Source organism: Hyperoodon ampullatus (genome assembly GCF_949752795.1).
Source record: "Hyperoodon ampullatus genome assembly, chromosome: 3".
In the NCBI taxonomy this organism is placed as follows: domain Eukaryota; kingdom Metazoa; phylum Chordata; class Mammalia; order Artiodactyla; family Ziphiidae; genus Hyperoodon; species Hyperoodon ampullatus.
In genome coordinates, this window is record NC_136916.1 from 53,427,731 (window position 1) to 53,443,425 (window position 15,695).

The following is a 15,695-nucleotide window of genomic DNA, read 5'->3' on the forward strand; positions in this document are numbered from 1 at the left end:
TATACTCCACCTTCTCCTCAGAGGTGCAGGGCAGACCCCTGCTCCCCCAGCCGAAGCCTCTTCCCTGTCGCATTAGAGATGGAAAATCAGAGCTCCTTTGTTCCTCTCCCACGGTACCATTCCCAACAGTGACCACATGTGTATTCCTCCCTTGTCCTTGGCCCACATGGAAGCTCCTTTTCCTCCAGTTGGGGAAGGAAATGTCCTTGATACCCCTACTGGAAATCTGAGTGGCCAGCACTCCTTGCAGCCCCAAGCCACTCATCTGCCCCCTCACTTTCTGAGCTTGATCCAGTCTTTCTGTCACCCCGTAACTGGTCACCAAGGGCTCAGTCTATTGAACTGAGCACCAAGGCCCTCTTTGTATTGAACAAGTTGGGGAGGGGGTGGTGCCTGTTCTTCCCTGGCCTAAATCTTCTCAGGTGCCTTTCATCTCTCAAATTTGGTTTGATTTTTCTCCTGCCATGAATAAATGTGTGCCTCCCTATGTCATTTTTTGAGTAATTAGCCATTGCTTTTAAAAAATCATGAACAAATTTAGGCATACAAAAGTATACCTAATAGAAAACACTCCCACGTTCATGTAACCACCCCTCACTTTTAGAAATAATAAATAACAAGTAGAGCTGAAGTCCCTGTGAACCCCTGCCTAATCCCTCCTCTTCCATTTCTCTCCAGAGGTAACAGCTATCCGGATTTTGTTGATAACCATTCTTGCGTATTTTTTTGTATTTTAATTACACATGGATGGATGTATAAATGATCCATACTGTTGTTTTTGGTATTGAAATTTTACAGAAATGGTTGGACTCTGTGTGCATGTCTGCAGTTGCTCTTTTCACTGGATGTTGTTTTGAGCTTCATTCATGTTGATACACGTGACTCATGTTCACTGCTCCCTAGTATTTCCTTATATACCAAGGTATTCTTGGCTTTGTATAGCAGGGCATTCCTGTTGTTGCTAGTGCTTTGCTACGACCCGTAAAGAGGAGGCCTCCTCAGGGAGATGTGGACATTCTTGTATGCATCTCTTCAGGAAGGCCTGATCTTTAAATGCCCAGATTTGATTTTAACCCCGTTTTGAATTGGCCTTTGTGAATCTGGGTAAGTTGCTGCGTCTCCCTGAGCCTCAGTTTTCTTCAGCACAGGGCGGGGACTGGACTCAATGGTCACTAGAATTCTGTGATTCCTTTCATTTTTCCCTCGGTGCCTCCTTATGCTACATAATATGTATCAGTGATGAGCAACCGTTTAGCATGAGAATCAATTCAGAAAAAATAAAATCTATTAGTGAGTGTGTGTGTGTGTTGTGTGTGTGTGTGTGTATGTATTTAAATTCAGAATGAAAAATGGTTTTGAGTCCCTTGCGAATGTTTTTGTACAATTTAGATTTCCTATTTTATTGACTAGATAAATATTAATGAGAAAACTGGCGCTTCTTTAAAGCCATCAAAAAATTAATGTCAGGGCATATTCAAACAACATGGAAGCAACGATGGAGTCTTCTTTTGAGCATAGATGTTGGCTGTGCTGCCAGCCAGGTAGGCTGCATGAAGCCTGGTGGCTCATGGATTGCTCATGAGGTGGGATGACTCAAGGTTGTCATTTTGAACATGAATTATTGTATTATGTGCTGCCAAAAAATGATGCTTTCTAAAAGACTATTGAAATACAGGGGGCTCTGGACTTCCCTGGTGGCACAGTGGTTAAGAATCCGCCTGCCAACGCAGGGGACACAGGTTCGAGCCCTGGGCCGGCAAGATCCCACATGCCACAGAGCAACCAAGCCCATGCACCACAACTACTGAGACTGTGCTCTAGAGCCTGCGAGCCACAACTACTGAGCCCGCGAGCCACAAATACTGAAGCCCGCGTGCCTAGAGCCCGTGTTCCACAACAGGAGAAGCCACCGCAATGAGAAGCCCTTGCACCGCAACGAGGAGTAGCCCCCGTTCGCCGCAACTAGAGAAAGCCCACGCGCAGCAACGAAGACCCAACGCAGCCAAAGATAAATAAATAAATTTATTAAGAAAAAAGAAATACATGGGGCTTTTTGACCCTAAATGTAATCCTCTTCAGGAGCTGTGTTTTTTGAGATTGTGTAATCCTTTTAAAGGGAGGGGGAAAAATTGCTCCCTTACTGCTAGGATGAGCTTTGGTTCTTGCTGCTGCCGATGACTGCCTCCTCCTTTGCAATCTCTAACTATCTGGGGCTAGAGCACAAGCCAGGTCTTTGGAGCTGTGGGCTTGGGAACTCTCCTAACAGTGAAGATCATGGTTTAGCCCAGAGATGTTGTGGCAGCTACTTGGGTTGCTCGTTGTCCTTTTTTTCCTTCTTGTTCATGGCTGAACATGAGAAATTACCTTCAGAGAAGTACTATAGTTATCATGAAATTTAATAACATTTGTGCCAGAGTAGTAGTGATAGCTGTTAGGATCTCTCTGTTTCATGTAGCTATGAATATAAAATTTTATTAAATAAACTTGTATTATTCTAACAGATACTATGATGGATCCAACAGCTTTGCCCTCTCTCCTATTTTTAGCAGGATCAGGGGGAGTGACCCAGCCCCAGGGATGGGCCTTGATTAATCTCAATTTAGGGATGGGTTTAGACTAATCCAATCTTGGTAACTGCCCGGGGCAGTGATTAGTTGAGGAGCTCAGTCTTGGCCCCCAGAACATGACATTCCCTTGGTTATAGATCCAGAAATGAGGCATGAAGGAAAGGTCGCTGGAGGCTTTGGGGAAACATTTCCTCACTTTTAAGAGAGAGACACAGGAAGATGATCTCTTTTCTTCTCAGTCTCGCTGTTGTAGTCAGGAACTGCTATCAGTCAGAGAATGAAATTGATACTCCCATGAGGACAGAGCCAAAGGAGGTACAGAGAAATGAGCCAGAACTACTGGATTGAGCCATCTCTGAACCGGACGCGCAGGCCCAGCAGCCATGGCTCACGGGCCCAGCCGCTCCGCGGCATGTGGGATCCTTCCGGACCGGGGCACGGACCTGTGTCCCCTGCATCGGCAGGCGGACTCTTAACCACTGCGCCACCAGGGAAGCCCCTTAAGCTAGTTTGATTTGGGGTTTCTGTTATTTGCAGCAGAAAGCATCCTAATTGAGAAAATTGTATTATCATTCTTATGACTGGTTATTATTTAATCCTGGAGTAGCCTCAGAAAGTTGTCTTTCCTTTACAGTAAGTATTAATGCACTATATATTCTACTGATATTAGTGTCAAAACTAATTGTAGAGATCTTCATTTTCTTAGTGTCATAAGATTTCTCAGCATCCCTGCTATTCTCACGAGAGTATGCTGACAAAACTTTGAACTTCCAAGGTTTTCTTAGCTCTCTCCACACTTAGTAGAATTTAACCTTTACTTAATTACACAGGGGTATTTAACCTTTCATTTAGGATCTACTGCATACATGTTTCTGTGTGCAACCTAACTGGCAAAGAGGATGGAACCCTTGCTTGATGTGAGAGCAATTCAGGACAATATGTTAATAAACCCAGTAACACAGTATTGAATTGCTGTGCAAAAGCCAGGCCTGGAGGTAGGGATGGACAGGCCTGAGTGGAGAGGACCTCAGGGTAGGGTGGCGCCCTCAGAGAAGGCTGCCGAGTGAGGTAGCTATGCACGGGCAGAGGGGAGGAGGTGTGGGGCCCAGTGAGAGAAACACAGGCCGAAGTTGGAGAGAGGCTGGGAGGGTGGTGGCGTTGGGAGAGCGGTGCACCTCGGGGGAAGGCTGGATTGCCAGGCCTAGGAAGTTGGATCCATGGCTTCTTGAATAGGGAGGTGACATTACCACAGGGATTGTTGAAAACTGTTCTCACAGTTGCATGCAGGGGAATTAGACCAGCAAGAGGTGTTGGCACAGCGCCCGGGGAGGCTATTACCATAATCCATGCATGAGGTGACAAGATCTGCCGGATAACAGCATCTGAATGTGTAATATCTTACATCTGTGTGGAATTTCATAGTTCCCACAGCACAATCAAGCACATGATCTAATTTATCTAATGAGATTCTCTCAACCTTTTTTTTTTTGTGGTACGCGGGCCTCTCACTGTTGTGGCCTCTCCCGTTGCGGAGCAACAGGCTCTGGACGCGCAGGCCCAGCGGCCATGGCTCACGGGCCCAGCCGCTCTGCAGCATGTGGGATCTTCCCGCACCGGGGCATGAACCCGTATCCCCTACATCGGCAGGCAGACTCTCAACCGCTGCACCACCAGGGAAGCCCTCTCAGCCTTTTTTATGGATGAGAATGTGGAGGTTCAGAACAGATAGGCAACCTCCTAAAAGTTGTTAATGACAGAACCCAACCTACAGTCTAGGTCTTTTGACTTCCAGGGCCAGGGCTTTTCAATAATAACATAAGTGATATTTCCCATTTTTAGTGAAATTCAAGTTGTGCTAATTTGACTGTGCTCTGCAGCATTTGTCTGTCACCTGGCTCTTGATAGCAGCGTCAACCAAAGCTAAATACCAGTTCACAACTCTTATAAAATGTTGAAAACCTCTGAATAGTAAACAGACGGTTAAGTATCACAGATAATGGTAGAACCTCCTCCAATAACAGAAAGGTAATCCTTCTAACAAATACAAAAAACAAAAGGCTGGGTCAGTAGAAAGTTTCCTCAATGTTTCACATGAATGGAGAGTAACTGAGACTTAAGGGCGCCTCAAAATGGCTTTGTTGAATGAAGGTGGAAAAGTTGCCCATGACTCCTGACTACAGGTAAAAACAACCTTGAAAGAACCGGAGTTACATCTTAATAAAATAGAATAAGGAAAAGTATTCTCATTTGGCAGGCATTTTGATAGACATCATCTTTTACTTAAAATGTGAATGAACTATTAAAAGATGGAATGTTGGATGACTTTAGTCTTCCAGTTAAGAAAGTTATTTTCTGGAGATACAGTAAGTATTTTGAAAGTCATGAATTTTTCTTTTTTTTTACTGTGCTAAAAAAGCCCCATACACACACATAAAATAAAGTTTACCATCTTAACCATTTTTTCAGTGATCAGTTCAGTAGTATTAAGTATATTCACATTGTTGTGAAATAGAACTCCAGAACTTTTTCATCTTGCAAATCTGAAACTTTATGCCCAGTAAACAACAGCTCTCCTTCCCCGCCCCCTCCCTTCAGCCCTTCATAACCACCAGTTTATTTTCTGTTTCTATGAATTTGGAAAATTGTGAATTTAAAAAAAAATATTAACATCAAGAAACATTTATTTCTTGCCTACCGCGTGTTCGGCATTGTTCTTGATGCGAGGACCAAAAAGAGATAAAGGCTAGAGAGAATCCCTAGAGGGTCTTTGTTACACTGGATTTGGAGATATATAAAAAGGTAAATCACAGTAAAAATCAATGTGTGTTGAATCTTAAATGAATGATGGCCACAGTGAATTCTGTGTGATGCTAACAATAATATTTGTGCTGTGTTGCTCAGTTTTGCTTCAGTGACTGCAGACCCTGCAATACTGAGGTACCTTAGAGGAGGAAATGTGAGCCAGATAACCTGGGGGTATTGGGTATGAGATTGTATTTGTTAACATTACATGGTTATTAGTGAAGGGAAAGAGTAAGGGGCTGTTCTGCTGGATTAGCTTGGGTGTGATTGTTGCGTATTTCAAGATTCACAAGCGTACCTGAAAAGGTTCCCTGGGGGAAAAGTGCCACGCAGAGAAGAAGGGGCAAATCCACTTGGTTTATGCCTCTGCCATATATGGAGCTGGAGCCAGCAAGCAGCCTTTTTGGGTGTTCTCAATGTTAATTTGTAGAAATACTGTAATAATGTAGCCGTTGAAGGCTTTTCTCCCTCGAAATAGCTGCAGTTAATGTTTCAGTCACTTTAGAGGATGCATAATTGACGTTTTCTTGAAATGTCTTGGAAATCACTTTAAGGGGCTCTATAGAGAATGTGAAGGAGTAGAAACATCTGAAACAAAGCTGAGTAGCCAGATGATGAGGATTTAGCAAATTGCAACCGAGCTGTATTCACTAACTGGTCCCTTCAGAAAGAGCAGCAGCCTGTTCCTGTTAAATGGTAGAGGATGCTGATATTTGTCAGGGACTTTGTGGTTCTTTGTAGTTGAAATTGCTGAGTTAAGTTTTGAGCTACCATAGTGGGGGGAAGTAGGTGAGGGAGGGGTTGAACTGTTGAGTGCTGGAGCCACAAATGACTTTGACATGCTACCTGTCAGGCTGGTTGAATGCTTCTTAGCTTTGGCTTCAGGTTGGAATCACTTGGGGAGCTTTTAAAATTACTAGTGCGCAGATCCTATCCTTGACCAATTAAGTCAGAATCTTAGAATTTGGGGAAGGGAGCAGATCTAGTCATGAGTATTTTTATTTTTCTTTTAAGTTCTTGAGGTAATTCTAAAGTGCAGCCAGGGCTAAAAGCCCTTTTAGCTATTTCAGCACTAGCCAGAAAGATGCAGGGAACATTTATTAACATGTATGTAAAGTACTTGCTAACTGTATAAAATAAATATGCAGGCTTTCTCATCCCTGCCTTCAGATAGGTGGGTTTTGTTTTGTTTTTTCTTTCTTTTAGCCAGTTGCAGATTCTAAAGAAACAAATGGAAGGAGGTGGAAATAAAACAAAAAGAGGCCTCACGGCCTTCTTTAGGGAAGGACGGGGCACGAGGGGTGGGTAGGAAGCTTTGTTTATCTGTATTTCAGGAAGTGGAAAATATGGCATGTTCTCCATCTATCTAAATTAGGTACCTTTGAGGGATGTGTTCCATTTGTGTCAAAATAATGAGGCATATAATACGTTTCATTTAACATGTGTGGGAATTCTTTGCAGAGTAATTAGCATTCCTTTCTTCAGCCTGTATTCAGAGGAAACATACCATTCACACCCTCTCTGTGTTCACATTTTCCAGTGCGTTGGAGAGCTTTTTTTCAAAAGAAATCTTTGTCCTTTTCCTAATAAGACTTGGATTATATTTGAAGAAATTTAGCATGTCTTTCTTTCTTTTTCTGGCAGGAATTGATTTTAAAATCAGAACGATAGAACTAGATGGAAAGAAAATTAAGCTTCAGATATGGTAAGTAAAAAAAAAATATATGCACACAGCATTTCTACCTTAATCAGGAATTGAATGTGGGAATTAAAAGGTGAATTGTGGTAAATTAGAGGTATCGTTTGGTAGCTAAAACTTCTTTATCAGAACCAAGGGGAAATGGGTAGGTGTTCAAAGGTATCTTCACCAAGAGTGGGATGGTAAGGATGATATCACTAAGTCTCACAGCCAGGAGAAATTTGAGAGCTCATTCTTCCAAAATGCTAATTTTATAGGGGAGGAAACTAAATTCTAAAGCGTATCAGTTATTTTTCCATTGTAGTTGTTGCAGCTGTGCAATCAGATAAGGCAAACTAGTCAAGTGGTAGGAACCCCAAAGTTCCTACCCCAGAGTGCTGATGTGGAGTCCAGCCTCTAAATTAAAGACTTGGTGTTATTTGCTTCCCTTTTTAGGGACTACTTGTCCTCATTTGTAAATTGATTGGTCAGACTGATGACATCTGAGTTCCCTTCCAGCTCTGATATTTTCTCATTTATTTGCATATTTCTTCTCCTTAAATAAAAAATGGGGAACACTGCACTGGGGAATAGGAAGGGAAAAGGCATGCCTGTCATCTCTCATGTTATAATATGCAAGGCAAAGATCTCATGATCAGCCAACTCCGACTGGTTAATTCCTCAAGAATTTGTCATACTACAATGAATAAATATGGTTCCTGCAGATTGCCTGGTTGAATATTTTTGGCTTGAACTCAAACTCTTAGATTTTCTTTTTTCTTTTTTTTTTAACCTCCTTAATTGCTTTCATTGTAGGGCCTTCCATGGAGCCACATAGATTTGGAGCCTTGAGGAAGGTTTTTGATGATGTTTACTGACCCAATGTGCGACAATAACAGCAGGAAACAAAGCTTAGAAATTTAGAGCATCATAGACTTAAGAAGGAAGCAGGGCAAAATAATAAAGTAATACATATATATCAGCTTTTTCCATAGGCTGTTTTTCTTCTTTGAATTTCAGAACCGGGATAGAACTAGAACCTTATATTGAAATCCACTAGCCTTTCTTTTATAGGAAACTGGGACTTATAGTGGTTAAGTTCATCTGAAGGCATATATCTGGGTTAGTGATGGAGTTGGGACACCTACCCAAATCTCCTGGAACCTTGTGTCAGCTTCATGTATTAGCCTTATATAGAGGTTCCCCGTATACTTCACTGGAAAACATTGTGTAGGTCACCACAAGCTACTCTTTTCATCTATTGGTATTTAATAAGAGTCAAATATTTTAAAGAAAAAAAATGTTTTTTAAGGGAGAAGCGAAGAGAATCTCGGACTCTGTGCTGTACAGTCCTGATCATAACAATAAGGAATGTTTCTAGGAGCCTGTGGGTAATCAGCTAATTAGAACCCCATGGCACTATTTATCAGTCCTCTTGGCAGCAAAGTAGTCTCCATTCAATCTTCATGACCTGCATTTAGGATGGTAGGGTTTCTCCTCCATCCTTGCTGCAGAGCTGGTTCTAAATCAAGTAGCATGTTAGAATCAAAATATGGTGGTTCTGTGCTTCCCTGGTGGCACAGTGGTTAAGAATCCACCTGCCAATGCAGGAGACACTGGTTCAAGCCCTAGTCCGGGAAGATCCCACATGACATGGAGTGACTAAGCCCATGCACGACAGCTATTGAGCCTGCGCTCTAGAGCCCACGTGCCACAACTACTGAAGCCCGCGCACCTAGAGCCCGTGCTCCACAACAAGAGAAGCCACCACAATGAGAAGCCCGCGCACCGCAGCGAAGAGTAGCCCCCACTTGCCGCAGCTAGAGAAGCCCGTGCGCAGCAACGAAGACCCAACACAGCCAAAAATAAATAAATAAATAAATAAAATATGGTTAGTCTGCTCAATGGCGTTTGGCCCCTGTTTTCCTCATGATTTGTTTGCTGAGTCCCAAACAAGTGCCTGTGTATCTAATCCTGATCAGTGAGAGGATGGCAGGATAAGATGATGGTAGTGTGAGGCCAGGGCCTGCACTAAACAGCCAAGGTCTAGAATGCTTGAGTCTCATTCAAGGGTATGAGCTGTTTAGTGGCAGAACTGGGACCACAGCCCACCTGAGCCTGTTTCCTCTTCTGTAGAACAAGGATGATGGTAATACCACCACATTGGGCTGTGGTGGGCATCATTTGAGCACCATGTGAAAGTATTTTATGTAAGGTATACATAAATGGTAAGGTATTTATTAATGTTTTAAATTTACTATATTTCCCTTAGGCCTTTATCTCATTTGGGTTTGGTGTGTGTTAGATTTTTAGTATATTTCCACAAATGCTTCTTTTTTAGTGTATTTCCACAAATGCTTTTTTTTTCCTTTTAGGAATATTGATTTTTCCCAGATATCAAGGAAATTTGACTTCCTTTATAGGGGTTGCTTTGGTAAATGTAATTCGAAATGTTGGCATTTTTCAGAATGTATTTAAATGGTACGTCATCCTCCAGAAAACCAAGAATAAATGCAAGTTGATGTAATTTTGAGGTATTGTTCATATTTTGAAGTCGTTGTCAACAATTATGTGTTGAACTCCACGCTCTCATTTAATCACAGGCTCTAGAGCTGAAAAAGTTCTTGAGGAGACCCATTTTAGTGTGCTCTGCTGAGCAGAATTTACACGGTAGTAAGTCCAGCCCAACTGCTTGCTTTGTACAGAAATCAGACTTTCAGTCAAGAGAGCAAAATGCCTTAATCATTGGGCATTTATAAAAAGGATTAGAACTGCCTCTAGGAGTCCAAGAATTTAGAACTATTCTCTACTCTGTTCCTCATCTGACTGATGAACACAACATGCCAGTTCCTAGCAGGACCATGCATTTTCCTGTTGCTGCTTTTGTCATCAAGGTCCAAGTTTTTCACCCAAGTCATTGTGAGCTCCCGACAGGCTTCCAGAGGTGCAACAGGCTCCCTTTGTGTCTCGTTCCCCATCTCCCTGAAACCACTGCATTTGTGAGCAGACCACAATTATATCTCCTACAGCTTCGAGTGTCTCCTCAGCGATTCTTGTGATGACTTTGCAAACCACTCTCTCCTTTGTTTCAAATTTTAGGGACACAGCGGGTCAGGAAAGATTTCGAACCATCACGACAGCATACTATAGAGGAGCTATGGTGAGTGTGTTTTAGGGTTTTGTGGAAGTAAAACATGAATATTCATTCGTCACATTTGTAATATTCAAGCTAGAGTCTAGTACATTGGAGAAAATAGATTTTTTGATGTGCAAACAAGACATTTAAAGGGGTTTTTACGTTTTGTGTTTAGTAGCTGTGTACTCTACCATTGGTCTTCATTATATTAATCATGTAATTAGCTTGGAGAGGTTTTAGAACTCCTCCACACATTCTGAGTGATCGTATATTTTTGTGCTTTGTCCTTTTATTAATGCCTTTGCCAAATCTTAGCAAACCACAAGCTCTGTGACTAAATATTCATTTCTTGCACCCTCTCCCCATTCAGCCCTGCCACCATCATCCCTTATCTCTCACCAGCTCCACAACATCCACTCCTATTGGCTCATCTCTCTGGAGTCTCCTCCACCAGCATTCTGCCAGCTGGCCAGGAAGTAGCCAAATGATCTGTGACTCTCTGAGGCTTAGAATCTGGTGAATCTTGACTACTACTACTACTATCATGCTGCTCTCCCTCCTCCACTGCCACTCACCCTCCAGTATTTGAGTGCCAGTGACATCCCCACACAGAAGTTGGAGATTCCTTTTGGGAATTCCTTTTTGAAGCTCTACCACCTTGGGACTCTATACCACTAACCATTTTATATGTATGTGTTCTCCACCCTATAATACTTTGAAGATTGTAAAAGGTCATCCTTTTAAGAACGGCAGTTGTCAGCTACTCTCTACTTTGCTTGGATTGGAATCAAAGGGAAGGGACTTACCTTGTGTGGAGAAATTTGTTTGTTGTTTATTTCCTCCAGAAAGGATTTTGGGGGTACATAAGAACATCTTAACAGGGATGATTTAGAATAGTTTATAGGTAGTTTTGATTAGAGGCATCTTATAAACACAGGCCTTTTTTTTTTTTTTTTTTTTTTCCTGTACGCGGGCCTCTCACTGCTGTGGCCTCTCCCGTTGTGGAGCACAGGCTCCGGACGCACAGGCTCAGCAGCCATGGCTCACGGGCCCAGCCGCTCCGCGGCATGTGGGATCTTCCCGGCCCGGGGCACGAACCCGTGTCCCCTGCATCGGCAGGCGGACTCGCAACCACTGTGCCACCAGGGAAGCCCAACACAGTCCTTTATATTGACCAATTTTTTAATTTTCTAGGAATGATGTATTGATACCACTTGCAAGCTTGTTTTCAATACAGAGTGGGCAAGAACACTTAGAATGTGGAGCAAGTGTCTTCCTTGGCTGTGTAGCTCTAGTTCATGGTATAAGGAAAGAGATCACTGAAATGTGTTCTTTAATTTAGATTTCATTTATCTACTGCCTAGCCTTTTTTCACATTACTGCAAATAATTAGAAATTGTTGCTGTTCTAAGATATCTTGTCCTTTTCATTTTGAAGGTAGGGATTTTTGTCTCTTGTTTTACTACAAATGCCAGTGCCTTGCACATAGTAGATGCTCAGTAAATATTTGCTGAAGGAGTGAATCAGTGAACAATTTCAGACCTAGAAACAATCTTAGATACATGTTCAGGAAATCCTGCTCTACTTGAGTCTTGGATCCTGCATGTCATCTGTTCCAGTGGGATGTGGGGCGTTGTGTTCTCATTTCAACAGGTGGTGGTTCTGGCAGGTTTAGTTTGGTTGGCTCAGGTATGCGGCGTTTTGGTAAGCACAGTACTGAGTCTGACACCGTGGCAGAGTCCTTTGGTCTATTTCAAACTATTCAGCTACATTTGTAGGCATAGCAGTAACCCTGACGGACAGTCGGGCTTTGTGGGGAGAAGGGACCATATCATTGCATTATCGCCATTTCTCAGTACTGTCTTGTGAACTCTTAGGAGGCCGTTGTTAAAGGTATGTATAACCAGATATATAACGTTTTTACTTGGTATACCGGAACTTGTATTTCCAGCTGATACATAATATCAATTAGCATACAAACATAGGGAATAGTCAAAGGGTTTCTGCTACTGAAACCAAAGATATAAATTAATAATTGTTGCCAATTATTGAGTCCAAGCTGTGTCCTGGATTCTAGGTAAAGTACTTTACAAATAATATCTCAGTAGATCCTCAGAAATCCAGTGTGGAAGATGTGCTGTCCTCATTTCCCAAACACAGACTGAGAGGGATAAAATAACTTCTCCAGGATCTCCCAGGTAGCATGTGGTGGAGCCCAGACTTGATACCTCTGACTCCAGAATCTGTGCCCTTAACCACTACACTGTGTTCACACTTCCTGTGCTAACCACCCAGAGTGCTACTTGACAGACAGCAGTAAAGATCAAGGTTGTCCACATAGCCCAAAGGGAAGTAAAGCTCTGGCAATTTTTTGCTTAATTTTACTATTGTAGGTAGCTAAGCTGTTTGAATCAGGAATTATTCAGATTGCATTTTGAGGCTTTTAAAAATTATGGTAAAATATATGTAACATAAAATTTAACGTTTAAGTGTACAGTTCTCCACTTTGATTGTTTTTTTTTAATTACCTTGGTAATTGTAAAATCTACTTTACAATGTAGCCAAAGTTAAATATTTGCATTTGAGGCTAGGAGGAGGGAGGATAGAGAAGAATGTTGTTTGTCATTTAAATTTAAATAATAATGTATATTTTTCTGGTTGTCAGAAGGTTACATGTAGTATAGAAAGCTTTGAAAATCCTGAGAAATCATCTGAAATCCCACCACCATAAGAGATAGCTTCTGTTAACATTTTGCTATGTTTCCTGGATTCTTTTATCTATGTGTATTTTATATGATTTATATTTATTTACATTTATATTTTGTATTTATTTACAAAGTTGGAAGCCAGACCCTGAAAGATTTTGTCTGCTATTTAAGGAATTTTAATTATGAGTACAATGGTGAGATGCCAAAGGATTTTAAGCAATGAAGTGATAACTCTGGTGCCCTTATGGAGAGTGGATTAGAGGAGGTTAAGAATGAAAGCAGGGAGACGTAAGTCATCCAGGTAAAGGCTAATTGATGAGAATGTGAGTAAGGCCTTGCATGTGGGGTATCAGACTGTGGAAATGTGGAGGTTGTTGAGTCTACAGGACTTAGTGACTGACTAGTGGTGGAGCAGATTACTCCCAGGGGTCTGCTTGGGCTGGCTGGCAGGGATGTATGGCCCTTCTTCAAAACGAGAGTACAAGGAGGAAGAGAAGATTTGAAGGGGACAAAGACAACTTCCTATTTCACTTAGTTGAGTTTTCGGTGACCACAGGGGCCATCTGGGAGCCGATGCCCTGTCAGTGTTCTCCAAGGCACACCTGACCCTGTCTATGTCTTCGGCCTCATCTTGTGCCCTTCTCCCATTGGATCTGGGCAGTCTTGCCAAGCTGACAGTCTATTACTCAACCTAGTAGGTTCTGGGCCTTCCTGGTGAGCAAGATATTTATCGCATTTCTGCTATGTCCCAGGCACTGAGGGCTTCCCCTCTTCACTCCAGCCTCTACCCCTTTGCCCAGTTCAAGTCTACTCAGCCATCAGGCCTTGGCTTTAATGTCATTTTCTCAGGGAAACCTTCCCTGAGCCACCCCAGCCCCTCAACCAGATTAGATTAGCATTTTTACTCAGATCTCCTCATGCTTCTTCACAGCGACTGTCTAAATTATAATTAATTATATAATTATTGGTTCATTGTTTTCTTTGCTAGCCATCCATGAGAAGAAGGGGCCTTGCCTATCTTATTCACTACTAGTAGCATTTGGTATACTATCAGGCACATAGTAGGTGCTCACTAAATATTTGTTGAAATGGATGGACGGGGGGTGGATCTAGCACTTAATACACAAGTGTGGTCTTGTGATACAGATTTTGGAATAGGTGGCATACAGGTGTCAGTTGAAACATTTAGAAGATAAACCGTTTAAAAATACCAGACGTGGGGTCTTCTAAAATATGATGAGGATGCTTTTCATTAAACTGTGTAACAAATGCATTATATTTTAAGTGTCTGTGATTTACTTAGACAAATAGTAACTTTTTTTTTTTTTTTTTTTTTTAATAGTGTTTATTTTTACTTGTTGACAGTTTGCTTTATCTATTTATTTATTTTTGGCTGTGTTGGGTCTTCGTTTCTGTGCGAGGGCTTTCTCTAGTTGTGGAGAGCGGGGGCCACTCTTCATCGCGGTGCGCGGGCCTCTCACTATCGCGGCCTCTCTTGTTGCGGAGCACAGGCTCCAGACGCGCAGGCTCAGTAATTTTGGCTCACGGGCCCAGTTGCTCCGCGGCATGTGGGATCTTCCCAGACCGGGGCACGAACCCGTGTCCCCTGCATCGGCAGGCAGACTCTCAACCACTGCGCCACCAGGGAAGCCCGACAAATAGTAACTTTTTTTAGTTTAGTAACACTTCAGTCAGTTCATATAAAAAGAAAGAAATCTAAAGCCATATGGTTACAATCTTAGTATAAGAGTCAGAAACAAGATAATTTCTGCTTAGAATAAACAAGTGCACAACAGAAACGATTACCTCTTACTCTCAATGTTATCTCTATTTTAACTTAAGTATCCTTTTAGCTTCAGTTGGTGCCAGTTTTATTATATGAGGTCAGGTAGAAAGGGTGTATCATCTTTACCATAATCACTAATTCATTAAAGGTTAAAAGTGAAATAAATGTTAACAGAGTATTTTTTACATGGTGAGACAATGGAAGATTTTATTTATTTCTGTTTCTCTGTACTTAAAATTTTTATTATAAATTCCTTTTATAAAGATAGAAAAAGGACAAACACAAGCTTTCTGGAGGAGAAGAGTACATTGACATTATATTCTTTAACTTTAAATGTATAAAGTACTAAATAATGGTCTTTTTTCCTCTTATAGGGAATTATGCTGGTCTATGACATCACAAATGAAAAGTCCTTTGACAATATTAAAAATTGGATAAGAAACATTGAAGAGGTATGTATGGAAAGAGAATGGATACTAGAGAAGAGTCCTGCTGGGTGCTTATAAAGGGCTCCTCCCTTTATAAGTGTCTCCCTATCACTCAGCTGAGCTGCTAGGAAGTAGGGCGTAGGCAGGTCAGGCCCTCTGCTCTGAGGAGTGCCAGGGAGGGTGACATCTCTGGTACCGCCAGTCTGACTTCTCTGCTGGACTGGGGGGGTACAGACAGAGGAGCAGTTTCACAGAATTTTAAACTTGGCCCTGATCTTGAAAATAATTTAATCCAAGCCCCCATTTTACACATGAGAGGACTGAGGCCAGAAAGAGGTGACTTGCATGTGCTCATAGAGCCTATAAAAAGGAGAGCGAGGATTAAAACCTCTGGTTCTCAGGTTCTGTCTGTTCCACCATGCTGTTTGACGGACAGAAATATATCTTTATTCTGGCAGTTTATCATTTTGCCCTTCTAAGATTTTCTTCATCTTATATATTTAAAATTTGGTTTAGTTCCAGTTTGATTGGTATGAAGATTTTTTTAAATGTCTTTGACATTTCAGAAAGAAATCTGACTCTGAAATAAT

The 15,695-nt window shown here is 41.8% G+C and overlaps 1 protein-coding gene across 1 annotated transcript in view; it reads left to right on the plus strand.

Moving 5' to 3' along the window:
• RAB8B (RAB8B, member RAS oncogene family) overlaps positions 1-15,695 on the plus strand; it is a gene marked incomplete at both ends in the record, with an annotated part of 62,695 nt that overhangs the window by 41,241 nt on the left and 5,759 nt on the right. Inside the window, 3 exons of the mRNA XM_079700366.1 lie at positions 7,014-7,074; positions 10,147-10,207; positions 15,052-15,129. Coding sequence (XP_079556492.1) covers positions 7,014-7,074; positions 10,147-10,207; positions 15,052-15,129 — 200 coding nt within the window. The remainder of the gene's footprint in view (positions 1-7,013; positions 7,075-10,146; positions 10,208-15,051; positions 15,130-15,695) is intronic.